A 27,704-nucleotide genomic window follows, 5' to 3' on the forward strand; every position below is an offset into this window, starting at 1 on the left:
CTTTGTTAGGTTGGTTTGGGAATTTTGGAGTCCTCAAATAGCCAACGTATTAAGATATAAATATGCCAGGGATATCGATCCAGGTTGGGATGAATCAAATGTCACTTTATTATATGAATGAATGTTGTGATTAACCGTTATCAACCTGGCTGGGAGAGGGAAAAAAATCTGCTACCTCCAAAGAGATGGTCATTAACTCAGGTTTTGTATGCCTCCTATCTGGAATGAACCATCTCGTCTCGTGGGGGACATGGCGATACAATGTAAGAATGTTCTCGAAGATGAACATTATAAACCTATTATTTTGCAATTGTAAAGTGTATAAATGTAATTGATTGTAAGGATATGCTTATTTAGAGAAGTTGCCTGCGTTGTATTTGACTATTCTGTGGATATTGGGTATGGTCAACCTCTCAAAAGAAATGGATTGTTCCACACCAGACCACCACGGAAAATGGCGACTGTGTGAAATGGATGGAAGACGAAAGTAAGAAATAATTCAATGCAGCGTTTAAAGTGCACCTTGTCTGCATCCACGTCGTCTCTAGGTAACGTTTTCCTTGTCTTTCACTTATATACAGACATATGTATTGTAAATGCGAGCCATAATTGACATAAAGCTGTAAATGTAGCCTAAGGATTGGGTTTTGGTATGGAACACAGCCTAAATGGAATGGGCTGCAGCTCCTGCAAGCAGCATCCAACAACACAGCGTGACACAAACGAGAACAAAATGCAATATGATCCCTTTGCAGAACACCATGAAAACTACTATTTGTTCGCTATGTCGGTGCTTTACAAAGCAGGGGTTAGCTTTTGGGCTGGTATGCAAGTCAACTACAGTGCTGAAAGTTTTAGCTGTAGAATACAGTCCATATGCGCTCATCAAAAGCCATTATGAGGGTTGCCCCTTTATTTGCAGTTAACGTTACTGTGCGGTGAATGTGATGTGAGTGTGATCATTACAAAAGCCTTTCTTTTTCCGGAGAAAGAGCGGATTTGAAAGATGTAGCCTATTGCCCATCATGTGTGTAAAACATCTCAATCCAACGACTTTTCTTCCATGGCAACCATTGCCATTATTAATTCATTGAAAATGCCATTTGTATTTTAGATTCATTCATATATAGCTTCCATTTTGTGGGAAAACAAAAAAACAATGTAAATAATTAACCAAATCAAGCAAATTCCAACTTGGTAGACCAATGTGTGCATGATATATATAGGCCTATATATATATATATATATATATATATATATATATATATATATATATATGGACAGGCCTATATACCATCTCTGTCATAAAGCTGTTATATGTATGTATGGCCTTAATTGCCACCCACACCAAGCATGGTTCTATGTTGAATGTGAGTGATGTGCTGAATATCATGCCTTGAAATTTTAAGTAGATATTAATTGGTTGTTGTCAGTGTTCTATCGTTCATCAAATTTCTCTGAAAGTGATCTCAATTATATTGTTCACTGTTGGCGTCATTATAGTTGTGGTGTACTGTGGACTCCATTTAGAATTAGAACAATTTTTGTGACATTTATAGTTAAGTAAGATAAGAGTTACGACATTGAGGGGCCTAAAACAGCCCGGTCACATGGTTCATGTAACTCGTTTGTCACTATAAAGCCCATAGACTCCAATGCATTCCGTCAACTTCCGGTTCAGGCCTTTGTCACTATTCGCCAATAGAAGTCTATGTAGAAGAGCCGCCATTGGACTGGCCCCATGAAGTGAACGGAGTTGTTGTAACTCTGTCTTACTAACTCTTAATATTACAAATTGTTTGCTTCGCAGTGTCATTGGCCCAAAGAAAAAAAATTGGGCCAGCTCAATGTAGATTTAGTATCTGGCATCACTATTTAGTATCTGGCATCACTTATAGCTTTATGTAGCGGGTTTCTATTGAAAATGAAGGCTGCAGCATTCCCCAATAAGATTTTCGGTATAGTACCTCTCTGACATTCTGTTCAGTAGTTGTTACACCTCCAAGTCTTTCTAACTAGCGACCTCTGCTAGCCGAACACCATGTGTAACTGGTCAGAAATTCAATCAAAGTGGGTGTTAGGCTTGGGTTGAAAATGTACAAACCGATTTGATTTTCAGGGTCAAACTGGACCGATAATACTGACTTTGACCACTTTTCTTTTCATAAAAGCAATGATAATATTTTCTAAAACTTCATGTATGTTAGGTGAACAGGCCACGGACACTGGCTCAGATAAACCTTGGCGATTAACCTTGACGAGGCTAGTGTCAGTGAAATCTGTAATCCTTAGCTACCAGTAATTCGATTTTCTGATATTCCTTTTTGCACAGTTTTCCATTTTGTTTTTCATTTGATAGCAGCCACAAGCTGTAAATGCGTAATTGCATATTGTACTTCAAAAAACACATACTACCACAAGTTGCTTATAAGATGCAGATTCTAACAGAGCCCATTAGCGTTGTGGCTAAGTAAGCGTGACGTCATCAGCACAGGTTTCTGTTAGACTTTTTTTTTACCTTGCCAGCACATCTCAAAATGATGTGTACCGGACTACCGGTTCAGTCAGTCCATATAAAATCTAACCGGTTGACGCTCGCACACTGGAAATCAATCGAAATTAACAAGATTAAAGTGTAGTAAGCCGAAAAACCCTAAATCAATTCATCTTTGGTTTCTGCCTCCAAAACAGCACCTAGTCCTAAGTACACTTATGCACAATTTGTTAAGGTTTTACTATTTGGAATGTAGGTTGTTCAAAACATCTTGGAGAAGTTTCCACAGTTCTTTTGTGGACTTGGTCTCAAATGCACCTTTCAAATCATGCAATCCCAGAATGGCTCAGTGACGTTGAGAGCAGGGATCTGTTGGGGCCATACCATCTATTGCAGGACTCCATGTTGTTCTTTTTCTGCACATAGTTCTTTATGACTCTGGCTGTGTGTTTGGGGTCATTGTCATGCACTTTTGGTATTGCTTGATCAATAAGAATCTGCCTGTACTTCTCAGCATTGAGGAGACTACTAATTCTGACCAAATCTCCAACTCCATTTGCAGAATGCAGCCCCAAACCTGCAAGGAACCTTCCCCATACTTCACCATCCTTGGAGCAAACTCCATCCCTTCGGCAAAGAACATGCCTTCTGTTAGAGCCAAATAATTAAAAATCATCAACATCAGTCCTGACCACCTGCAGCCATTTTTCTGCATTCCAGACAGTCCTTGTGTGTTCAAGGTGAGTCGCTTGGTTTTGTTTCCATGTTGGAGGAGTGGATTTGGCTGCAAGTCTTCCATGAAGACCACTTCCTTTTGTATTCATTTATTTTGTGCTTCTTGCTATTTGTATTAGATAGGAGAGTGTAGACAAACCTAGGGCAGAGAGAAAGACAAGACACTGGGAGTCAGATTCACACCTGGGTCAACTCATAAGAAGCATGTGGTCAGTGTGTGGTTGAGCCACCAGAGACCCCATGAAGACAACTTCTCTCCAGACTGTAAATGGGTGTACTAGGGTCTGACTGGTTTATGCCAGTTCTGATCTGCTGGTGCTGCTGGACATCTTCCGATTGTGAAGGGAAGTCTACTTGATGGGTCTTTCATCTGCAGCACTCGGTTTCCTTGGCTGACCACTGCATTTCCAGTCCTCAACGCTGCCTGTTTCTTCGTGCTTCTGCAGAAGAGGTTGGACAGAACATCTGGAAACAACTCTGAATTTGAGAAACCTTGCTGATGGCAGGATGACTTGGCAGGACTTGTGTCTTGTTGCTATGCTCACTCTAGTGATGGTGTAAGGTTTATTTTTAAAACTGTCTTAAGCAACCTCAACTTTTAAACTTCTTCAGCAATCTCACCTTTTTAGTATGGCTGCTTTCCCCTACACAGCTGTTTCTACTTCAGTTAATTATTATGGTTCAATCTATAGGCTATATTATGTTGTGGATCATCAGCACGTTTGGTATAATCATGTAATACCTACAAAATTTGGAAAGTGGTCCGTTTTGTATGTTCCTTCTCACTCACTGTAATAGTTCACTATTTGCAAAAGGAATGCTAAACAAATCTAACCTATTTGTATTTCATAATAACGTTTAGGACAAAATAACTAAGTTCCTAACTTTTGCACAGTACTGTATGTAGAATGCGATGGCAGCCAATACTTACAGTGATGTTGAATGTTAGAACCTTTGAGTTTAGGGCGTTCCTTGACTAAATCAATGGGCATTGTGCCTATGTGATATGTGCTCTAACCACTTGGCTACTGGGTCACCCAGTACTTATCTTTGAGGGGCGTGCCCAGCTTTGTGTGTTTGTGTGAATAATAGCAATGATTTGATTGGCTGAGAAAAGTGAGGACGCAAATTGTGATTGGCCAGAATGAGATGATGTATGATGATAAGAGCGCCCCTCACTTCACACGGGTGTGATTTTTAATATATTGGCCGAATCCACTTTGTTCAGTTTTATTTATGTACCAAATTGTGATTGGGAGACCTGATTTGTCATGCAATGAGAGTTGACAGAGAGACGCAATCCCTTGTTCCCTACACATGTGATGGGCCTGACAATAATTAGACTTAGTTATCAGTCGTATACCAATGTTCAACATCACTGAAAAATAATGAATATAAACGATATAGAGCCAGGTAGTCCAACTGGACTTAAGTAGGCACAATGGGCTATATGCACACAGAATATAACTCTTCCTACTTCCGGGAAAGGAAGCTTTGAGAAGGAAAGGACATGGTCACGTGACTGGGCTGCGCCATGACACTTTCATGGACGCTTTCATGGGAGCCAAACCATAGATATTAACCCATTTAGGCCTAAGGACGATTCTAAAAACGTTTTCTGAAAAACTTCAAATATTTATATAGCAGCATCACATTTTTTACATTTTTGAATACTGTACATACTGTACAGAACCCCAAAATGGGTTCCTGGCCTGAGGGGGTGAAACACGAAAAGGGGTTCCCGCCCAGAATGGGTTAAAAAAATCACACCCGTGTGAACTGAGTGGTGCAAGGTCTTATATAGTCTGATCAGCTATGTCAGTGACGTCACACACTAACCATAGTAACCATGCTCACCTTTGCACGGACACGTACACGTACACAGGTACACAAACATACAGACAAAGCTGGTTGTTGGAGTGGTTTGCACCACTCAAAAATAGATGCCTCATTGGCCGCTGCAGTTCGTTGGAGCAATATGTGTTGAAGGAGGGGCGGAAGAATTTACACTGGGAGAGGAAGCACGCCGGAAGTGTGGAAGGCACGTTACGTCACGCTGCCACTCAAGTGATTTACTGGCCAATCACAGCGCATCTTTTCCGGGACTTACAGACCCGAACATGCGCTCTGTGACGCACGCTCATGCACAAACACTATTCCTGAATGACTGAGACGTTTTGTAAAGTAATCGCTTCTGGAAAACAAAAGAAGATATAACACATTATTGTCTGCTGTGTTGCTTTTCGATGTGTACACTGTGTAATGTTTATAGAGGTATGGTATCTAAAGAGCACAAAGTACCTTTCTGAACGTACCAAGTATCGCGAGTATTCCCACCGTTTCCTGTCTGGCAGCCAAATATCGCGATACCTCGGTGCCAGAAACGATACGTGCTGCTGTTTAGATCCTCAGATAAAATTATATACTGTGCACATCGACAAGCAAGTGATTAAAAAACAACCTGTGATATGTCTTCGTTTATATTCCTGAACCGATTATATGACAAAGGTTTCAATTGTTCAGAAATAATATTTGTTTATTACTGGTCCAGCCGGCTCCATTCACTGCCATCTATGAACTTCCGGTGTGAGTTTGGCTCCCATGAAAGTGTCCATGAAAGTGTCATGGCGCAGCCCAGTCACGTGACCATTGCCTTTCCTTCTCAAAGCTTCCTTGCTTCCGGGCTGCTTCCCTACATCATTCACAGGTGTTAACGATTATACTAATTAAGGCTCTGTTCCATTTGTGCAGTGGTTCTCAAAGTTTTTATTTTAATTGTACAAATGGAACAATGGAACAAATGGAACCAAATATAACCATTTGGTTCCATTTGTACACTCTCAGAGTTACAGACTTGTACAGGGCCATTTGGAACACACTCAAGGACACTTTGAGATGCACTGGTGTAGCAGAGTGATTCCAGTGAGTCAAACATGCACAATAGCAGCACCCTGCTCTGTTTGACCAGAATGGAACAGAGCCTTCATTAGTATCATCTGTAACACCTGTGAAGTGTAGGAAGGAAGTAGGGAAGCAGCCCGTAAGTAAGAAGTTATTCTGTGTGCATATAGCCCATTGAGTTTTAATCTAAAACTAGGTAAATGGCTACTCTTGTAGAGCTATCAAGCTAATGACTTGTTGGTTTGTCACTTTGTCTAGTACTATGGTATTAGGTTTGGAACTTTGGATAATCTAAAATTATGTATTTTTCTTTTCTAGGGCACAGCTACAGAAATGTCATGTCTGGCAGGTCTTGATGAAGATGACAAAGATGCAGATCATGAGATGAATGCTCTCACACTCCTTCAAGAGCCAGTGAGAATGGCGCAAGATCAAATCTCTTACATTGATTCCTTTGGCAAGCCTTCTCTAAAACAAAATGATGTCCTTGATGTTCTATCAAACACAGATATATTGTTTCCAGTTGGCTTGGGAAATGGACCTTCCTTACACCTGGCTACACAATCCCATGAACCAAACAGTTTATCCACGGAGAAGGAGGAGGGAAAGAGCATCACCCCATTAAAAACGGTGCAAGAAATCGACACTACGGGAATATGGGGATTTGATGTTGATTCACCAGAGGATTCGTTAGACAATTTCAGCAGTGCCAGTGACCTTAATTGGGACCCACGCAAAGAGTTTATGCAGTTTTTGTGGGATAATCATGATGATTCCCCCGGAGAGGAACCACAAAAAGTTGTCACTCCCCCCATCAGCCAAAGAAAGAGGAAACGGAAAATGGACATGGTGGTTATGGTGGATCCCAGTGAAGACCTTAATCAGAGCCTTAAGTCGCCTGAGGACTCATCTGATGGTGAAGAAGACAGAGTAGACTCAATTCCCATCAGGAAGGTACGAACCCCGAGGAAGCATTCCAAACCACAGTCATCACCAACAAGCAAAGTACCACAGTATCCCAATGGAACTGCTAAGGCCATCAAGCAAATTCTATACCATGCACCATCAATAAATTCACATGAGAACAATATCGGTCATAGGCATTCCCCATTGAAGGTGCTCTCTCACTCAGAGGAGAAATCATCAGGTTACCCTTGTTCAGAATGCAACAGTATTTTCAAGAGAGAACAACATTTGCAACGCCATATGAAGTCTCACATAGATCCTCCATATATGTCGCCAAAGCCTTTCATTTGCCGGGAATGTGGACAGTCCTTCAAATACAGCTACTTGCTCCTTGAGCACATGACAGTTCACCAGAAGAAGAGGGAGAGACTCATTGAAGAGATCAAGGGCAAGAATGAGGAGGATGAAAATTGTAAACTTTTTTGCCCTCAGTGCTCATTTGGAACTAACTGCCCAAACGCATTCGTTCAGCATGCCAAGACACACGAGAAGGACAAGCGACACTTTGGCTGTGACAAGTGTAGCTTCAAGGCTCTGTCTGAGAAAGAACTTGACAAACATGAAATTAGGCAGCACACTGTTAATCCATCTCCAAAGGAAGAGGATGTCGGAGTTTACTCCTGTACACTTTGCTCCTATCGAGCCTTTAGCAAAAGTGTTTTCAAAAATCACCTTCATCGTCGTCATCAGAAGACTTATGAGGCATACGAAGCTGAACAGGAGAGTGAAAGAAATGCACAACCACCCGCAGAATGTCCCACACCTACCTGCAAATCTCCTGTAGGAGATTCAGAGTTCACATCTAAAATCTCAATAAAAAGCCTGGCCTCAACAAAACGAGCACCCTGTGATTCTGATAAGGTTTCAGACATTTTCAAGACAGATTATAGACAGAAACGGATTATAAATACAAGAATCAAGCCTCGATTAACAGAATCAAAACTTGACAAATCCATCAATAATCTCCTGTCTCGACAAAAACATAGCAGGAAAACTGAAGAGCAACAGAGAAAAGAAGAGCACAACTGTAGCACATCTTTTCAGGACCATGTTGAGAAAAGTGATGATGAGTTGCCTGGTATATTGACAGTAAAAGTTGAAGATACCAATAAATCCTCAAATGGCCATGCAATGTCTTCAGTATCCAATTGTATCTCTTCTACAAGCAATGCTAGATCAGCAAAAAAAGATCTCAACAGCCAAGATGCACCCAAGCCAACCTCAGATCAGCCAACTGTGAAAAAGTCACCCTCGAAAAGAAAAATGAGTACTCCATATCGCAACACTACTGAACAGGACTCTTGTTTCATCTTACCAAAACATTTGCCAAGTCCAAAGAGGCTAAACCTGTCCGAAGAAATGGAAGACTGTGATGAAAAAGACATTTTCCAATTCAAGGACACGGATAACACTACACCTTTTGACAATGATATCAAGCAAGACAAACCGCACATCATTTACACCTATAGTAGGAGAATGTCTATGAGGGGTGCACTGCAGGCATCTAAGAGACTGTTTGACAAAATTAAGACCGAAACACATGACGACGATGATGATGATGACTACAACCCTGATGATGATGATGATAATGATGATGATGATGATGACGACAACCACCACCACCACCCCCCTGAGATCAAGGAAGAGTGCGAGATCAAGGAAGAGTGCATAGAAACCGAGTGTTCCGAAGAACCCTTTGAGCCCAACACCATGTCATTGGTGATAGAACCGTCGTTCACCGATGACTTGTCAGTGTTGGACTCGGATCACAAAACCTGCCCATATTGTCCTGCAATCTTCGAGTCCGGCGTTGGACTGTCCAATCACGTGAGAGGACATCTTCATAGGGTCGGCCTGAGTTACAACGCACGCCATGTGGTGCCTCCTGAGCACGTGGCTTCTCAAGACAAGAGGCCAAGGAATCGCCGCAGGATGTCCGCAATTCGACAATTAAAAAAGGGTACTGTGACCATGTCATAACAAAATTTGTTAGGCTACTAAAGACATTTAATGTCTTTAGTAGCCTGCCATAAAAACTTGCATGCATGTGTGAAATGTACAGTTTAACATAGCTAGTGAACTTCATTGTGATAATGACGAATGCACAGATGACCGTTTTGACTGATATCTGATATTCTTTTTTTTCCCTTTTTGCAGCATTAAAATTGGAGTCGGAATCTGAGGTCCCCAAATCTGAGGTCCCCAAGAGCAACCACTCTTGTCCACTGTGTGGGGATTCATTTGATAACAAGACTGGGCAGTCCAACCATATACGAGGCCACCTGAAACGGCTCGGTAGAAACATTGCAACAAAGACCAAATCCCCATTATGCTTACTCCGGGAGCTGATGCGAGACAAGAAGGAGGTCCAGAGGGCACTTCAAATTCTGGGCAAGAAACGTAACCGGGTCCGTTACCGATATGGTGCTCCCTCAAAGCTGGCCAACACCGATGGCTTACCACGCCCACCCATTAGAATCTCCAAACATACTTCAATTCCAAACCTTTACAACAATGATGCCAAACCACAGTTTTCTTTTTCGGGACAGGCATCGGACAATAAGCATTTAGAGACCAAGTTAGAGGTTAAAGGATCACTCTCGAGTGCGAGTGCCTTGATAGGAATTCTAAAAAAGAGGAAGTGTCAAGAGGAGTCAAAATTGAAGTGTTGTTCACCCATGTCAAAAAGCACCATGCCAGTTTCTCCAAACGGTGACCATAGTACCGGTTCAAGAGATGTCTCTTCACTGCCAGAGTCAATATCGGGTAAGTACAGATTACTTGCCAGATAGTGTTTGTAGTCCTAAAAACCTGAAATGAGTTCGCAATGGGTTCTCTCTACACATTTCCAATGTTGTTTTTACTTATTCGGAAAATAGGCTATTTGGTTATAATTTTCAACATTTTCATCAAAAACGACATTTCCTGGCTTAGGGCTTGATAGGGCGATTTATCAAAGACAATTTTGAATGTATAATATTCAATCAAGTGACTCGATCGGTGATCTGCAATTTACCCGATCTGGAGAAACCGATCTTTTATAACATTTAAGTGGTATAAAAATCAATCAGATACATATTATATCGTTTTGCATCTTTGTGACAGGCCTAAACATTCTCCCCTTCGTCCCCACACACAGGAACAGTTTTGACGTGGGTTTTGACATATTATAATTTTAGAAATATTCAAATTTTCTCCTTACGCACAAGCTCGGTATGGCTATTGGCAGATCGTGAGAACAACAATCGGTGCTCGGGATCAGTCCCAAACAACCTGATCTACCAATCAAGGTGAAGGTGGTTACTGACTTTGTAAGCGAAGAGAACAGGGATGTTGCAGCTGTAAGGGGGCATATCATACTGTAAATATGATAGTCCTTGCAGCTAAACCAGTTTTTAAAGGTTTCACGACATTCATTTGTTTTTCTTTTTCGTTTTTCTTTTAGGTTTTATGACCTCAAATTACACCCACACTACCTGAACTTTGAACATTCAGTGGATTTTCTGTGGTCTGGGGTGTGAGCCTTTTGAGCTGCAATGAAAACAGGCAAAATCCCTCAACAGTGACATCTGCTGGCAAATTGTTATGTAGGAAAGAGCACTTGTTTGAGCCAGAAAACCCCAGACCACAGACAATCTACTGAATGTTAAAAGTTCAGGTTTTTGGGGTGCATTAGAGCTCAGAAAACGTAAAAACAATAATAAGAAAAATTACAAACTATTTTTTTTGTCACGAGGATCCCTTTAAACAAAAACCTACGTTTGTTTTGTTTAACCATACATTTTTTTACTTTATTGCTTGCATAATAAGCTCTGTGCATATTCATAACTTACTGTAAGTCCCTATTTCTCAGAAGGTGTCATACTGTAGATCCGTTTCCTGATCCAGTTTCCATAGCCTCATTTGATTGGCTCAGCGGCAAACTGGAAACACATTTGAAGGTGTCATTATGTGTTTTTTTCAGTTCCAACCTGCAATTTAAAAGATATATGGTGAAATATGAATAAACTGGAACAGGAAACGGTGCAACCCTCTGAAAACCTGGCACTACAGTTATGCAGAGCTGATTGTGTTTCGAAAAGTGTGATTTGTGGACATCGCCATCACCAAGTGTGACGTGATCATGTGCATCAATACTATATTTGTAGTACACACTGAGATACCATGGGAACATGTCCGTGAAGAGTTGAGACGAAGAACCATTTAACCCATTTTGGGCGGGAACCCCTTTTGGTGTTAGCATTATGTTATGCTTTAGCTATTTTTGAAAAATCGAAGAACGACTGACATAGAAACATAGCTTTTTCAGAAAACTGTCAGGATGTAGAAGATATTTTTAGAATCTGATCTCAGGTCAAAATGGGTTCAGTCCATAATTTATTCTGACCCCTCCCCAAAAAGTCCCATCGGTCCGACTCCTGACCCCTTAATTAATTTATAAATTACGGATAATTATTATGGACTTAAATGGACGGATGGGACTTTTTGGGGAGAGGTCAGAATAAATGATGGACTTAAATGGTTCTTTGTCTGCCTTGGGGCCATCTGTAAGGTATCTTTGGACTGCTCCGAAATGTGTATTATTCACTATACTTTGTATTGTGTCTGTCTTACTGTCTTTCTTGCAGAGAAAGGTGAATTCAACAGGAAGGTTTGTGTCCATTGCAATGCATCTTTCCACAGTGGCGTTAGCTTGTCCAATCACCTGCGGGCATATGCAAAACGGAAAAACACTGCCTTACTTGAAGGAACCAGTAAGTGGGCCATCATTCTGTATCTTTATGAAGACTTTTGACATTCTTTAACTCAAGTGATTACACTAGATCCTTAGATGTTGATGTAGTTTATAGTTTATTGCGGGTTCTGGGAATCTGCTAGAGATGTTATTGCTGGTGCAGAAACTAATTCAGTAAGATGAATCTCAATATAAAATGCACAGTCAGTGTGGGATTAAGTGTATTGTATGTCCCGGGGCCCCACAAGGGTCAGAAAAGGATGTCCCACAGTGGCTGTTAGAGGGTGGATCACACGGGTCCAGCTAGCTAGACCAAGAACCATTGGGTTTGTTTTTAAAGCCCTATTGTGCGGTTCATGACCTCTACCGATAAACAAGGGGAATTACACTGTTGTGTCAAAACAAACCAGTGCTCCCCTTCACTCGCACCCAATGGACGTCGGCAGACAATGAGAAATCGTAGTTTCTGCCAGTATTTCTTACCTTGGAATGGATAATCTGCCATATAATGGGAAGTTTAGGTGGTGGCAAAGACAGTAAACCTATAATAATAGCCACAGTAGTCTTATGTAGAATGTGGGTAAATAAAACTGTAGATTGTCCCACAAATGAAGCCTTACTAGTCCTTTACTTGTTACATCTTCAAAATGCAAGTTATATCCAACAACGGATCTGCTTAGTTACAGACCTGGTGGAAAAATCATATTTACACCTGTGACTAGTATTTGTAACATTTGTGTGTGTAGCGCTAATGATTTTCAGGAGGAACCGTACCAGCCTTTTTGACAGGTGTAACCTTTGTCACATTTCTCACTAATGGAGAAAGATATATGTATATAGTGTGTGTATACTACATTATACCCATATACATATATCTATGTACCGGTAGTATGTATACACATGCATAGATAAATGTATATATTACTGTATCTTTTGAAGGTTGGTGCCTCTCAAAATATAATTTAATATAAATTTAAAGAAAATTAACAATACTATTCTTTTTGTGATTTTCAACACAATGTAAAATGCATACATAAACGTACATGTAAATAAGGGAACATTTTGCAGAGTGAAGTAGACATTGGCAGAAGTAATGTTAGATTTAGGTTAATTGTGCCATAGCCTCGGACTCGGTACCCAGGCTTTTATTTTCGTTTGAATTCGGCTCAAAAAGAAATGAATTGTGCCACAATCCATAACTGAGTCCCATACTACAGTATATGCATGCATGTATATGCATGGAGTTAAATTGAACCCTAAATTATTAAAATGTAAGTCAGAACACCTAACATGAGAATAGCATTTTGATGAAGTTTTGTGTGATTTCGAGGTGTTGAATCTGATATTTGAGTACTTAGTAACAATCATGAATAAGGCTGACTGATCTCAGTAATGAAGACATGTTCAAAAGGCTGATAAGGTCCTAAGCGTTTGGCTTGGATAATTTCACCGAACTCCGTTATATTCAGAGTTAACCTGATACAAGGCAATGTTTTTCTGTCCATCAGCTTATGACTGTAAAGCAACGAGGCAGCGATCAAGGCCTGGCTCAAAGAAGAAGACGGTGCCCATGTCACACACTCCAGAGGAAATGTATAGACTCACCTGCAGGTTTGTTGATCACAATTCAGTTTCTTTTCTAAAGATATTTTGGGGATTTTTGCCTTTATTGATTTGGTTGGTTGACCGAGGAGAGAGATGGGGTGGGTGGGTGGGGGGGGACACGCAGCAAAGGTCGTCTGGGATCGGGACTCGAACCCGCGCCACGCTGTTTACCAGCCCGGGCCGCATAATTCAGTTTTTATGGTAGATATGATGTCCCATCATAGGATGATGCATGCTGAGCTGTACCTAGCCATAGGCTCTTTTTTAAATTCAGTTTGAGGCATTGGCCATTTTTGAGCTGGACATACAGAAAAAATCACACCCGTGTGAACTGAGTGGTGCAAGGTCTTATATAGCCTGATCAGCTGTGGTCTGACGTAATGTCAGTGACCATAGTAACCATGCTCATTTTTTTGGGTCCCACGTACAGGTACACACATACATAGACACATACAGACAAAGCTGGTTGTTGGAGTGGTTTGCACTACTCAAAAAAACATGTATGTCATAAATGAACTGGATTTCTGAAATTCTGCCTATAGTGGACTATTATACTTTAGCCTATCAATTCCATGTGTCTTCAAACATTTATATATTGTGAAGCACAAGGGGTTTCCACCTCACCTCAAGCCTGTTATAGGCTGGTCCGGTGCATCTCAGGAGCAGGACTGGTAACGGGTAGAAGGAAGGAACTGGAGCAAACCGACCGTTAACCCTTTGACCTGAGATCAGATTCTAAAAATGTCTTCTACATCCTGACAGTTTTCTGAAAAAGCTATGTTTCTATGTCAGTGGTTCTTCGATTTTTCGAAAATAGCAGACCTACAAGCTCGTAGCGCGCCACTCGGTGGCGCGCTATGAGCTTGTAGATCTGCTATTTTTCAATAGCTAAAGCATAACATAATGCTAACACCAACATGGGTTAAAGCCTTTATTCATGTGGGGTGCAAGTAATAACAATGTTTCGATGTAACGTAACATCTTCGTCAGGTCATGACCTGAAGATGTTATAGTTACGTTTTTACTTGCGCCCTGCTGAATAAAGGATTTATATAATGTGACGTGAAGTAATTCCGTTCATTTGAGTGCAGACATTGAAAATCTCACTTGACATGGTTGCCAGTTAAGGAAAATGTCAGGCCAGCAAGTACTTGCCTATTACGCTGCAGTTATTCACATTTCTAGCCACTAAAATATTCACTCACACACCCCCAATATCCATAAATTAATATGCAGGCATTTGATCCCAAGATAGGACTTTGTCAGCATTATAATTGGGATATGCTTACACATGATCAACATACTTTGGATTATCTAGGCGGCAGTTTGCTTATTCAGACAGGACAGCGTAGAGGTCTTCTGGTGGAATCAACCAGGGCCTGATGAACTTCTGTACCATGCGTGCATGGGACCATACTTATTGTCTGCATGTCCTCTTTCTCTTTGCAGGTTCTGTGACCTAGTCTTCCAGGGTCCCTTGGCGGTCCAGGAGGACTGGATTAAACATTTACAGAGGCACATTATGAACACTAGTGTCCCCCACACTGGGCTAAGCATGGTAGAGGTCACCTCACTGCCCATGGACCCCCCAACCCACGTGACTGTCCAAGACAGCTCTCATACAGCAACAAACGCTGCCTCATGAAGCCACCTTTTTAGAATTCACTAGACTGTATGTGTGTGTACATTGGATGTTCCTTCACTTTTGTAACTGCAAATATTGGCCAAACATAGGAGAAAAAAAAACATTAAATGTTGGAGATATTTTACAGGTTTTGGAGGTAACAAAAAAAGAAAATAATTATTTTGGATAATGTTACATTTGTTTTTACAGTCCATTTTATGGAATAAAATTCTGAACGGGCAGACTGTTTTTATTTTATGCAGTAATTTAGTGTGGAAACCATTTCTAATGAAGACAACCTTTACCTCAGATATCACATGGTTTTAAAGTCCCTTTTAGTCCAGTTTTGAAGCACCTTTCTTCTCTATATTTACATTTATAATATACATAGAATCATGATGACAAATATGGTCTCTTTTGTATTTTGACATGTTCAAACTTGGACTACACCGCCCGTTTGTTTTCAAGGCAGATAGTTACTGGTTGGTTGTAGACTCCTGTAAAATTAAAAGAAACTACCTGAAAACTAGTCAAATACAGTCTGAGATCATAAAATAAAACTGAATTTCAATTAATGTTATGCATAGAATATGGTTTATCTAGTTACGGTCACTGCATTTTTCTTTTTATACAAACTCGAACTGAAGGTGGTTTAAAAAAAATGCACACCCAGTGTTGGCTGCCCATTATACCGTCTCCTATATTCAATGTTTTCAACTGTTTCAAAAAAATATACTGTTTTTAAATAATTTAATTTGAAATGTACTCTTATCACACAGATTACAATGCTGAAAACATTTTTTTGTGATGTTAATAAAAAAAAAAGGCTAAGCAACCAGGATAAACTTGGGCTCTGTGCTGTCAACCATTCTTTGTCAATGCAAGGATTCTTAAAAAAAACTGTTTGTACACAGATCATGATTTGTTTTTAGAACTTTTGTATTTAATTCAAAAATTAAATCAAACTTACAAACCCTGACTCATCACTGGTGACAAGCTGGGACAAGTCAAAATGGATCTAAATTATTTGGTCTGTTTTTTTAAAGTCAGCTGGTCTTTATGGTGAATTCTTCTTGATCTGTGGCAAGTGGCACCTCTGGAGAGCATTCCCTAGGCCATTTTTCCCTAGATAGTCATTCAAATGGATCAGCACCCTGAAAGGAAGAACAATTTCTATTTAGAAAAATTACTTAACACAGCATGATATTCAAGAATTCAAACTAGGACATATTTTGTTAAGCCATTTAGACCTGAGAACCGATTCTACAAATGTCTTCTAAATCATGACAGTTTTCTGAAAAACCTCTGTTTCTACATCAGTGGTGCTCAACCCTTTTCATGTCAAGGACCCTAAGAATTAACTAATTGGCCGCCGACACCCTTCTGAAAATATGTTGTTACAGTGACCTCCCCCAGAAGCAAAGATATGAGTTAAAAAAACGTTCGCTCTGAAAGAATATATTCAAAGATTTGTGCCACATTTTCACGATTTTCAAAAATAGCAGACCTACAAGCTCGTAGCGCGCCACTTGGTGGCGTGCTATGAGCTTGTAGATCTGCTAATTTTCAATAGCTAAATTATAACAATGTTTAAAGGGGAATTTCTCCCTAAACCGTTGATAATTATGTATATTGACCAAAAAAATAAATAAAGATATAGGGGGGCTGGGGCTGGAGATGAAGCTGGGGCTGGAGGGGTCTAACGCTAGAACTCCTATTCAATCGCGCAATTGGTTTTTGTTTTCATCTGTTCTAGATGATGTGACAGCAACACTCCATGCATTGTTGACACTGCCCTCTTCCTGGTCTACGTGAGCTGATGTTAGACCCCCCCAGCCCCAGCTGCAGCTTCAGCTCCCCTATGTCTTTTTTTTTTTTAAATATTTTTTTTGGTCAATATACATACTTACTTTTGTAAAAAAAAGGTTTAGGGAGAAATTCCCCTTTAAAACACCAAAAGGGGTTCCCGCCCAGGGAGGTTAAATGTAAATGTGGCATTTCACCGCTAGAAGAAACGGCAGTCACTCAACGTTGGGAGTATGTACCTTGAGAAAATGTTCATACTGTGGTTTTAGTTCCTTCATCATGGTTTCTGCCTTGGAGAGGCTCTCAAGTCTCTGCTTCGATCCAAACCCCTACCAAAAAGGAACAACGGGCCCAGTTTCAACAGTTGGTGAACAATTATACAGATTTTCACCTGAGATCAGATTCTAAAAATGTCTTCTACATCCTGAAAGTTTTCTGAAAAAGCTTTCTATGTCAGTGGTTCTTCGATTTTTCAAAAATAGCAGACCTACAAGCTCGTAGCGCGCCACTCGGTGGCGCGCTATGAGCTTGTAGATCTGCTATTTTTCAATAGCTAAAGCATAACATAATGCTAACACCAAAAGGGGTTCCCGCCCAAAATGGGTTAAGAGAACTTCAAAAAATATATATTAGTGATCGACATAAGAACACAAAGAATGTTCTGATCAAATGTTTTTATTCTGCTCAGTCATGCACTCAAATGTGGATGGCAGATGATACCGTACCTGTTTGTTGTGGAGATGTTCCTGAGAGCTCAGGTGCTTCAGTACGGTGGACTTGGACACATAGACTTTACAGGCTGCGCAGTGAAGCATTTCCACCTTGGTCATATGGTCTTTTTCACACAGTTCTGACGCAAAATAAGAAAAAAAAAAAGATTAAATCTACCGTATCTAGTCGATACTGGAGAGAAGACATCTGAAACCATGTACGTCTTTCACCCTTCTTTGTTCCAGATTATTTACCTTCAATCATAGGTTCCTCCATGGCCTGTTTACAGACATGTCTGACTTTGTACATCATGACTTCCTGTGGTGGAACAGAAAGCGGCCATCAGTCATGGACCATGAATGACCAATACACATACAGGTACAGTAGATCATACAGATCTACTGTAAACTGACCACAGACAACAGAGTGGAAATAGATTAATTGTAACAAAAGCATTTCCATTACAAACCATTTAGTTCAACTTCTACAGTTTAAAGAGACCAGTTCAAACACATTTTACAATTTGCTGAATTTGAATGCACTTACAAATTGGTCAATGCAGCGGTTGTCATTAAAGTTCAAAATAGGTAACAGAAATGTTTTTTGTTGTGTGTCAATAAAATCCATTCACGTTACCAATTTAGACCTGAGGCAGATTCTACAAAAACATTTTTTTCTGTTTTCAGAAAAACCTGTGTTTCTATATCAATGGTTCTCAAACTATTTCATGTCAAGAAACTATATGAAATTGCCCATCCCATCTGAAAATATGTTGTTCCAGGTACCCTCCAGAAGCAAAGATTTGACTTAAAAACGTTCGCTCTGTAAGAATATAATTCAAAGATTTGCACCACATTTTCAAGATTTTTCAAAAATAGCAGATCTACAAGATCGTAGCGCGGTGCCACACTATGGGCTTGTAGATCTGCTATTTTTCAATAGCTAAAGTATAACATAATCCTTAAAACACCAAAAATCCTGAATGGGCTAAATGTGTTGAGATTGAGACAACACTAAAACTGTATACAAATGAGTGTCCAAAAACTAAAATAATAAATGGCTAGCAACTCAAAACTACATTGCAACTAAACTGAAATGCATGCTATGCTTTTTCCACCTCAAGGTTTATAAAATAAACATGAAAATGTTAAATAATGATATTTACATTGTGTTCTTATCTAGTTAAGATTACTGCTATGACAAAATGCTGTATATTTAGTTGTCATTAATATGCCCAGTGTTTATACTGTATTATTCCAAATGGAACTTCTGGCTTTTACCAGGAATAAAGTAACTCATTTAATCCCGGGATGTACCAATTTTAAACCACCCAGACAATATTCAGCACTAACAGTTATTGTATTTAACCCATTCTGTACAGGAACTAGAGCTGGGATCGGGCCGACTTTTTCCAGCCCGACCCTAGCCCGAGAGCTTTGTGTCCGACCCCGAAACGAGCCCGACCTTAATTATTAATACATGCGTACAACCCGGGCCCGACACCGACACCCCCTTCATTTTTCTTTGAGGAAGGCACTGACAGCAAGCATGTTATTGTTATTATGTACAGCTTGACTTGCCTGACTGTTCGTTTAGACATTATACCACAGTGTCTTGTAAATTACGATGAAAGGGGACCATTTTATATCTATAGCCTACTACTACGCTGATAGTATAACACAGCGCACCGCGCTCGCTCACAACACACACACACACACACACACACAGTCTTACGAGCATTGATGATTGATTTGACATCGGCAATTCTGCATTGGCAATATTTAATCCACACAGCGTGGAGCGGGCAGCTGTAGGCTACTTTGGGACTGTTCGTGCAAAGTTGCAAACTCTTAATAAAGTGCTATTCAATCAAACAATCAGTGCCAGCGGCAGGCTATTCAATATTATTGGTAGCCCATTTGCCATGGTCCATGGGCACGGATTGAGTTATTTACTCACTCAACTGTTCACTGTTTAAAGGAGAATTCCATGCTAGAAGGCTTTTTTACCTTTCTTTGTAGTCGTTACGTCCCCACCAAAGAGGTCCAGGTGTTTTTTTGTGCAAAAACTCCTTATTGGCTATTTCCCCTACCATAAGCCCTCAATGAATTGCATTGAATGGGAATTGAATGGGGCTATGGGGTGTTGTGCTAATTCGCTTAATTCCATCGAAATAAGTAGTAAAGTGTGCCGCTTGGGATATTATTTACATTATGAAGAGAGGATATATACAAAAAAATAATAATTTTGAGCGATGGAAATAAGCGAATTAGCACAACACCCCATAGCAGCCCCATTCAATTCAATGCAATTCATTTGGGGCTTATGGTAGGGGAAATAGCCAATAAGGAGCTTTTGCACAAAATAACACCTGGACCTCTTTGGTGGGGACGTAACAACTACAAAGAAAGGTAAGAAAGCCTTGTAGTATGGAATTCTCCTTTAACAGCTAATAAATCAAACTGTATTTATATTAATCCAACCATCGCGGTTTACATGTTGTCATGGAGGAAGAGGATCACATCCCCCGTGGGTGAGTTCAACCTTACCCTACGTTTTAACAGGCAACTACAGGCGATAGAGGCGATAGCAGGCGAACAGGCGATGGTCGAAAAGTGGGCGGAGGAACGTCGGCCGAAAAGATAACAATAATTCATCTTTTGGGCGACGTCGCCCGGCGATAGTGTGCGATAGCCAATGAAATTCAAGCGACGCTCGCCGTTGGTCCCTAAGGTCTCCCGCTGTTAAAACGTACGTTAGGCTAACGCCGTCCTCCTCTCTTCATTGGTTCTTCCAGCTACGCCCCATATGTGACCTCAGTCCCTACGCTCATTCTGTAGCTCCTGACCTACAGAATTAGCGTAGGGACTGAGGTTCGCTGCTGCTGCTGCTTGCAGCGCGTTGCAAGCTTGCAACAACAAGCGGTGCTGCTGCTTGCAGTGCGTTGTCCCGCAGCTCCACCACGCGTCCTGGTTAACCAGGAAACACACAGAGAGACAGACTAGTCGGATCGTTTTTTATTCATATTTACACTTTATTTTCTATATATCAACAGCATGGCTGGCCCGAACCAAATCCTGACCACCAATAAGGGCCTTTCTCGGCCCCACCCTTCTCCCATGTGTTTAGGATCCAAGATGGCCGCAGCACCAGGAGGGGGTGTGGCGAAGGTGAGCGGGCGGGGTCGACATATGCCCTTACTGGGCTGCATTCAAGACACTTGCCTTGTGTCTGACACCAGACTTGTGTCACAAGTCACACACAGCTTTGATGGATGTGTTCTGCTCCCCTCCCCCCCATCAAACAAAATGTTTGGTCAAACCATATGGGCTTCCATTGGAAATGCATTGGAGCGGCCATTAAACACAGACACAAGACAAACAGGTGTCTTGAATGTGTAAACACAGCCCATTAAGGGCATATGTCGACCCCACCTGCTCACCTCCGCCCCACCCCCTCCTGGTGCTGTGGCCATCTTGGATCCTAAACACAATCCTATTAATAATTTAGCGGACTGTCTGTCAGTCAGTCAGTCAGTCAGAGTACTTCCTTAGCATAGAGCAAGACAGCTGCTTGCTTTCTCCGCCATCTCACAACTCCACGACGCACGGACCGCCTCACGGAACCTAGCGCCGCCCTGCCCTGCATTACACACACCAAACATTCTAACAATCATCTTAATTAAATTAATTTGCGTCAAAAAAAAAAAAAACATCTCCCCGCAAATCACGTGTCACCAGCGAAATGCATGTTGGGACGGGCACAGATTAATACTGGGACACACTTTTCCGCGCAACAGACCCACACGGGTAAACAATTCCCCCCTATCACATTACCCACAATGAACATCATTTGCTGTTCATATATTCAGAACGGGTAAGGACTAGTATAAACAAATGGCAGAAGGGTGGGGCCGAGAAAGGCCCTTATTATATAGCCCGACCCGTCAGGTACCGACGGGCCGGGTCGGGTTTCGGTCGGGTATCCCAGCTCTAACGGGAACTCCTTTTAGTGTTTTAAGCATTGTTATACTTTAGCCATTGAAAAATAGCAGATCTACAAGTTCATAGCGTGGCACAGAGTGCCGCGCTACGAGCTTGTAGATCTGCTATTTTTTTTCATCGTAAAAATGTGGCGCAAATCTTTGAATATATTCTTCTTTCAGAGTGAACGTTTTTAACTCAAATGTTTGCTTCTGGGGGTGTCCCATGGAACAACATATTCTCAGATGGGGGTCCGCGCAGCCAAATACAGATAATTCTGGGGGTCCTTGACATGAAAAGGGTTGAGCACCACGAACATAGAAATATAGGTTTTTCAGAAAACTGTCAGGATTTAGAAGACATTTTGTAGAATCTGTTCTCAGGTCAAAATGGGTTAACAGGTTACCTGCAAGAAGGCTATAGTCAGGTCATCATATTTCTTCTGCTGCTGGATGTATTCTAGTGTGTCCCAGTGGCTCTTGCTCCCCAGATGCTGCTCCAGATCCTGCATGCCGGCCACCTGTACCATACACAGCTCACAGGTAAAGGGGCTTTTGAAAGAAAGACAAAACACAGAGTCAGACAAGATGTCAACTTGTGCCGACTCTTGATATTTAAATTATCTTATTGGAGGCCATGTCCACAAGCTTTTTGAGTGGAATATATCATCTCTATACATCATATCCTGTTGATTAACCGAGAAGCAAAAAAGCAACAAAAAAAAAAGTATACATTTTATATGAAATATTTCACAGGTCGCATTATGCACAGATCATATGACAAGGGCTAAAGTTATTAAATCGTTGCATGTTCAAGCAATCAACCCATTTGTAAAACGGAACACAAAGCAACTCCGCATTCTTACGTTTCCATTTCCCTTATTGGACTTTTGCTCCGGGTTCTTGTCCTCTCTGTAGAACGTCTGAGTTGTTCCACTCCTGTCAAATGAGTGTAACATTTACGTATTATCTATACGTACAAATACTTAACAGAATGAATATATATAATGGTGCATTTATATAGCACCTTTATCCAAGACGCTTTACAGAGATTGTGCATTACATTCACCCATTCACACACACATTCATACACCGATGGCAGCGAAAACCATGCAAGGCACCAACTAGCACATCGGGAGCAATTAGGGGTTCAGTGTCTTGCTCAAGGACACTTCGACAGTAACTCTGGGGGAGCCCGGGTTTGAACTGGCAACCTTGCGGTTACCATCCAGGCACTCTACCCCTGAACCACCGCTCTCAGGGGTATATTTTCACAACTTTAAAATGTCACAGGAATGTCACTCAACAATAGCAGGCCCACAGTAACAAGTTGATACCAGTACTGTACATGCACACACCTTTTCACAATGCAGTTCCGTCTAATCTGCCTATTAGCCACCTTCAACCTAGTGTCCCTACTTTTACTTTTTCATAATCTTTCAAACATGTTCACAAACACAAATAGCAGACCTAACCCACAAGTGCAATACATTGTGAGCTTGTAGCTGAAGGTCCTACACACACTGCAATTTATGTGAAAAATGCTGTGTATTTTTTTTATACCTGTGTATATGTATGATGCATTACCAAATGAATTGTAAAATATTCACGAGTTACGACGCATTTTTCAGATTGTTTATTCGTCACATTCCTGTTGTGTACTAACCTGACTCGGCCAGATAGGGCAGCAGAGAGTACACTGGGTTCCCCCCTCCTGCTCCCATCTGGGAACTCTCAGGCAGACTTGATGCCCGGCCACAAAACGGCCTGGCCAATCAGCAGCATCTATCCCGCCTCTAACTGCCAGGCAGTTTTGGGATGGGAGCAGGAGGGGGGAACCCAAAGTACTCTCTGCTGCCCCATCTGGCGGACAATTTTACAATTTACAATTTAGGCATTTAGCAGACGCTCTTAATCCAGAGCGATTTACATTAAGCAATAACAAAAGCATGGCAGGCGGAGTCAGGTTAGTTGTGTACTAGGGACCCACAGTTTCATGACAATCTCCTACCTGTTCCAACAAATCGTGGCTGGTCCATCTGGACCTGTGGTGGAGGTAATGATCTCACAGTAGTACTCTGAAAAGGACAGGAAGGAGATCACATACAAAAGATTAAGGGGAAAGGAATTATTCAAAGTTACAATGTTTAGTAGGCAGCTGCAAATAGGCAAACAAAAGGGCAAATAACCGCAAAAGACTGTAAAAGACCACAAAGAAACCGCTAAAAAGTGCAAATAAATAACAAAAATCACACTGCACTCTGCATGAGCCTGCTGCGTGCATGTGTGAAAGCTCCCCCAACACTATCAGCTTCTGGCTAGGGGAAACACTGACATCACATAATGTAAGTGTGGTTAAAAACAAATTGAAGTCATTAGGTGAGGTATTGTAGAAGCTAAACTAAGTTAATACTAGGGATGCTCCGATCAGGTTTTTTGGGACCGATCACCGATTGTTTTTCTCATGATCGGCCAATACCGATACCAAATTTTAATATTTTCCAAAAGTATAATTATGTCAAAACCCACGTCAAAACTGTTCTTGCGTGTGGGGAGGAATGAGAGAATGTGTTGGCCTGTCAAAGATGAAAAACGAAATTATACTATATATTATACATTTATACCACTTAAATTGTGTAAAAGATGGGTTTCTCCAGATAGGGTAAATTGCCGATCATCATTGCCGATTATCGGAGCATCTCTAGTTACTACATATGCTCATTCTCAATACCCTAACACTACGGGACTGAAGTCCTGAGCTGTCAAATAGTTTCAGAGAAGGATAGACGGGTGCAGACTCTCAAGTGAACAGAATATAGAAACAGTCCGCACTGCACAAGGTGATTTTTCTTTTAATTGTATTATTTACCGGAATTACCGCAGCAGTCCCTCATCCTCAATAACAACGTTTTTCTACATGTGTATACATGTGTTCTATACAATACATATAGGTAAGCACAGGGCCTAAAGCTGTACTGTACTGTACTGTACTGTACTGTACTGTACTGTACTGTACCTGGCTTAACATGAGTCATGACCATACACTTATTTGACAACAGGTCCCGACTCCTATTCTCATACTACTTGTTTGGTAACAAACATGAGACTGTCACAGAAATTACAGCCACTGACATCATTCATTTCTATGCCAGTCAGATAGAGAGTAAAGTGAAAAACCCAAAAAGGACTATCTATGAAGTATGAACCTGCCGCTTATTGGTCGTACTTCAACATACCTCCTTCCTGACCTCATGGACCATTATTTTCTCCTCGCCGTTGGTACTCTGTCCTCTGTATGTCTCGTTCTGGACTGTTCTAGAGAACATTCTGCCCGTCCCCGATGCCTGAATGGACTTGAGCATGTCGAGCAGTCTCTCCTCGGCGCTGGAATTCGGACGCTGTGACTGCCTCTCGGTGCCTCTCGCCTGCCACTCAGGCAACGCGTCGGGGCTAGGTTCTCTGCGGTCTGCGTGGGGTGTGACTTGAGCATAACCTGCCCGCCGATGTGGTCCATCATCAGGGCTATAGGACCGCCGCTCAGGGGCTCTCCTGTCAGGGCTGGGGCCACGGCCCCTGTGCTGCTCAGGGGCTTTCCTGTCAGGGCTGGGGCCACGGCCTCTGTTTTCAGGGGCTTTCCTGTCAGGGCTGGGGGGGCCTCGTCCTCTGTGCTGCTCAGGGGGTCTTCTGTCAGGGCTGGGGCCACGGCCCCTGTGCTGCTCAGGGGGTCTTCTGTCAGGGCTGGGGCCACGGCCCCTGTGCTGCTCAGGGGGTCTTCTGTCAGGGCTGGGGCCACGGCCTCTGTGTTGCTCAGGGGTTCTCCTGTCAGGGCTGGGGCCTCGGCCTCTGTATTCAGGGGGTCTTACTCTTCTGTCAGGGCTGGGGCCACCACGGCCTCTGTTTTCAGGGGCTCTCCTGTCAGGGCTGGGGCCTCGCCAATCGCGGACGGGCCTATCATCCGCCTTAAAGTGAGATGGTGTCCATTGATGGTCATCATGGCGACCAGGGCCTGGAGTGGACCGCTCGTATGCATGGCGTTTGGGATGGGGACCTTCTTGGTCTTCATGCTCGGATTCTGACGAGTAACGGTCGAATGGGTCATAGATCTCAGCCCTGAAGGAAATGGAACATGGTTTAGTGTGTTAGTCTTAGTGTGTGTGTGTCCGTCACATACACCATTTGTCTCTGTTTTAATGCATGTATTCCCAAATAACCCACATTTCTCTGTTTCAGGGTGTATGGTACTACTGCAACCTTTCCCTGTCCTAGCATGCCAGCTGAAATGAGGGGCACCAGTTATGTGTTTCCATTAATTAATGACTGGCTGTTGACCACTAATTTGCCATGTCTTACTTCTCTGAACTGCTTGTACTTTTGTCTTGAGACGCAGTATCCTGCAGAACCAAGGGGGCTGGGGCAAATGAACTCCTCCATCTGGTAGCTCCAGGTGATTCTGTCCATTACAAGAGTTAAAATGAATTAGTAATGATTGTGAGTTTCTCCCTATAAGAAATAGTAAATACCAATAAATATATGGTTAAATTTGACTTTTTCTTAGGACTGAGGAAAAACCAGAAACCCACTAACCTAAAAGTAACATTCAGATTCATACCTGTTTCGCCAGGTTGTACAGTAGGTTCATTTGTCATACTCGATGTATCGTTGTTATGTCTGTCTGGTTTACTCCACGCCACCCACTTGGCTCTAATTGGTGTGTATAAAGAATAGCATACCGTTCTTGAATAAATAAAGCATAACATGTATAATTCAGAAATACACAGTTCGACATCAATCTAGTAGTCCACTTCCATGGCAATATTTAAAGCAGTAATTATAATAAATAATTTATTCTCAGATTGTCACACCACAGTATATTCTATAGTGTGTTATAAACCGGAGAAAATGTAGCCAGCCAAAAGGTATCAGGAACAGTGGGAACCTCAATGGCTATTTATTTCCAAAATGTAAGTGGAAGTAATGTAAAGTAACCATGATTCGAACGTGCTTGAACATTTGACATTAAGGTAGCCTAAGATTGTCAATCAGAATGGATCAAATACATCTACGACTCAGAGTCAAAATCTTAGGCTAACATTAAGGCCTAAGTTTCTTTACATTGTTTTGTTTTACATCGAGTTGACCACAGTGATTGACCATTTATATAGGGTGAATCATTTGAATCATTGCACGTACATGTTTTCAGCCATAACTATTTAACAGTTATGTATTTAGAAACAAATTATTTCATATCCTTTACGGGCTCTTTAACAGTACATGGCAGTGCCAGTGATCAACAGTATGCATTGGTTTTCGTTGTATGTAGATTGATCGTGTATTCGTGTTAGTAGCTGCTAGCTAGCTAGCTTAGCGAGTATAAATCCATTGTATTTGCTGGAATATGGAATCTCACATGCCAGCATTTGAACGCAAATCGTTTATGACCATGCAGCAAGCCGTTCTTTCAAGATCATCCTCGTTTTTAAGGAGAGCCCGTCTTGTTTAATCAGTTAGATGTCACGCAAGCACGTTGTCGGGTTTACAATCCTGAAAACTTTCCAACGGTCTACTCTAGGTCTTCCAAGTGATAGTCTGAGCCCACATTCTATCGTTACCTTCCAGTTTCAGCAGTTTGTTTTTGTTGTTGTTGTTGTTGTTTCTTCTGCGGTGCCTGTGCCTGGTTTGCTCCAATAGATGGCCCAGGCATATACGGAAATGAATTGAGGTGATTCATCTTGTTAGTGTGTACAGTTTGTCCAAAACCATTCCGTTTTGCTGGTTAGTTGTGATTCTGGGTTATTGAATGTGTGCATCACCCAGAGAGTGACCTCGCGTCGCCAGGCTTTGGGCTAGGGAGGAAGAAAATGAGAGGAAGGGACAGGACATCTCGCACCGGAAGTTCAATGAAATACATTGACCCGCTCTTGAACAAAAACTATTTATGAACCGTTGAGACCTTAGGCTTTGTCATATAATCGGTTCAGGAATTAAATATAAAAGAAGACATGTCACATGTTGTTTTCTTATAGCTTGCTTGCAGCTTTTCGATGTCAGAGTACATCTTTTCCTTTCATTTTGTTCCTAGGCTTTGGGTTTAGTACGTAATCATAATCCACCGGAAGGTGGCAGCGTTGACTTGCACATAAACATG

At 41.6% G+C, this 27,704-nt stretch overlaps 2 protein-coding genes across 5 annotated transcripts; one reads left to right on the forward strand and one right to left on the reverse strand.

Moving 5' to 3' along the window:
* Positions 1-448: 448 nt before the first annotated feature.
* Positions 449-15,210, forward strand: znf644a (zinc finger protein 644a). 3 transcript variants are annotated; one of them, XM_079530484.1, is made up of 7 exons: positions 449-548; positions 3,057-3,234; positions 6,449-9,056; positions 9,254-9,862; positions 11,725-11,850; positions 13,340-13,442; positions 14,886-15,210. In XM_079530484.1, exons 3-7 carry the CDS (start codon positions 6,464-6,466, stop codon positions 15,079-15,081), a joined length of 3,627 nt encoding a protein of 1,208 aa, XP_079386610.1. In that variant the 5' UTR covers positions 449-548; positions 3,057-3,234; positions 6,449-6,463; the 3' UTR covers positions 15,082-15,210. The 3 variants fall into 3 exon arrangements, with proteins under 3 accessions (XP_079386610.1, XP_079386612.1, XP_079386611.1); XM_079530486.1 differs by lacking the exon at positions 3,057-3,234; XM_079530485.1 differs by lacking the exons at positions 449-548; positions 3,057-3,234 and adding an exon at positions 6,114-6,269.
* A 771-nt stretch (positions 15,211-15,981) lies between these two features.
* On the reverse strand, positions 15,982-27,432 carry LOC306943934 (uncharacterized protein). 2 transcript variants are annotated; one of them, XM_079530488.1, is made up of 11 exons: positions 27,169-27,432; positions 26,169-26,260; positions 25,910-26,009; positions 24,796-25,669; positions 23,571-23,637; positions 22,426-22,498; positions 21,967-22,111; positions 17,832-17,895; positions 17,592-17,716; positions 17,106-17,195; positions 15,982-16,214 (listed from the first exon to the last, which is right to left on the reverse strand). In XM_079530488.1, the coding sequence occupies exons 1-11, from the start codon at positions 27,285-27,287 to the stop codon at positions 16,194-16,196; spliced, it is 1,770 nt and encodes a 589-aa protein (XP_079386614.1). In that variant the 5' UTR covers positions 27,288-27,432; the 3' UTR covers positions 15,982-16,193. The 2 variants fall into 2 exon arrangements, with proteins under 2 accessions (XP_079386614.1, XP_079386615.1); XM_079530489.1 differs by lacking the exons at positions 25,910-26,009; positions 26,169-26,260.
* Positions 27,433-27,704: the final 272 nt, after the last annotated feature.

The sequence above is a fragment of the Electrona antarctica genome (genome assembly GCF_951216825.1).
Source record: "Electrona antarctica genome assembly, chromosome: 19".
NCBI classification, from domain to species: Eukaryota; Metazoa; Chordata; class Actinopteri; order Myctophiformes; family Myctophidae; genus Electrona; species Electrona antarctica.

Excerpts from the sequence above, each read along its gene's own strand:
- znf644a (XM_079530484.1), top strand. The coding sequence starts at position 6,464 with ATGTCATGTCTGGCAGGTCTTGATGAAGATGACAAAGATGCAGATCAT. Across the intron at positions 9,057-9,253 it reads AATTCGACAATTAAAAAAGG|CATTAAAATTGGAGTCGGAA; the intron begins GTACTGTGACCA and ends CCCTTTTTGCAG. Across the intron at positions 9,863-11,724 it reads ACTGCCAGAGTCAATATCGG|AGAAAGGTGAATTCAACAGG; the intron begins GTAAGTACAGAT and ends TCTTTCTTGCAG.
- LOC306943934 (XM_079530488.1), bottom strand. The coding sequence starts at position 27,287 with ATGAATCACCTCAATTCATTTCCGTATATGCCTGGGCCATCTATTGGA. Across the intron at positions 22,112-22,425 it reads CCAATAAGGGAAATGGAAAC|CCCCTTTACCTGTGAGCTGT; the intron begins GTAAGAATGCGG and ends TTCTTTCAAAAG. Across the intron at positions 17,896-21,966 it reads TGACTATAGCCTTCTTGCAG|GAAGTCATGATGTACAAAGT; the intron begins GTAACCTGTTAA and ends GTTCCACCACAG.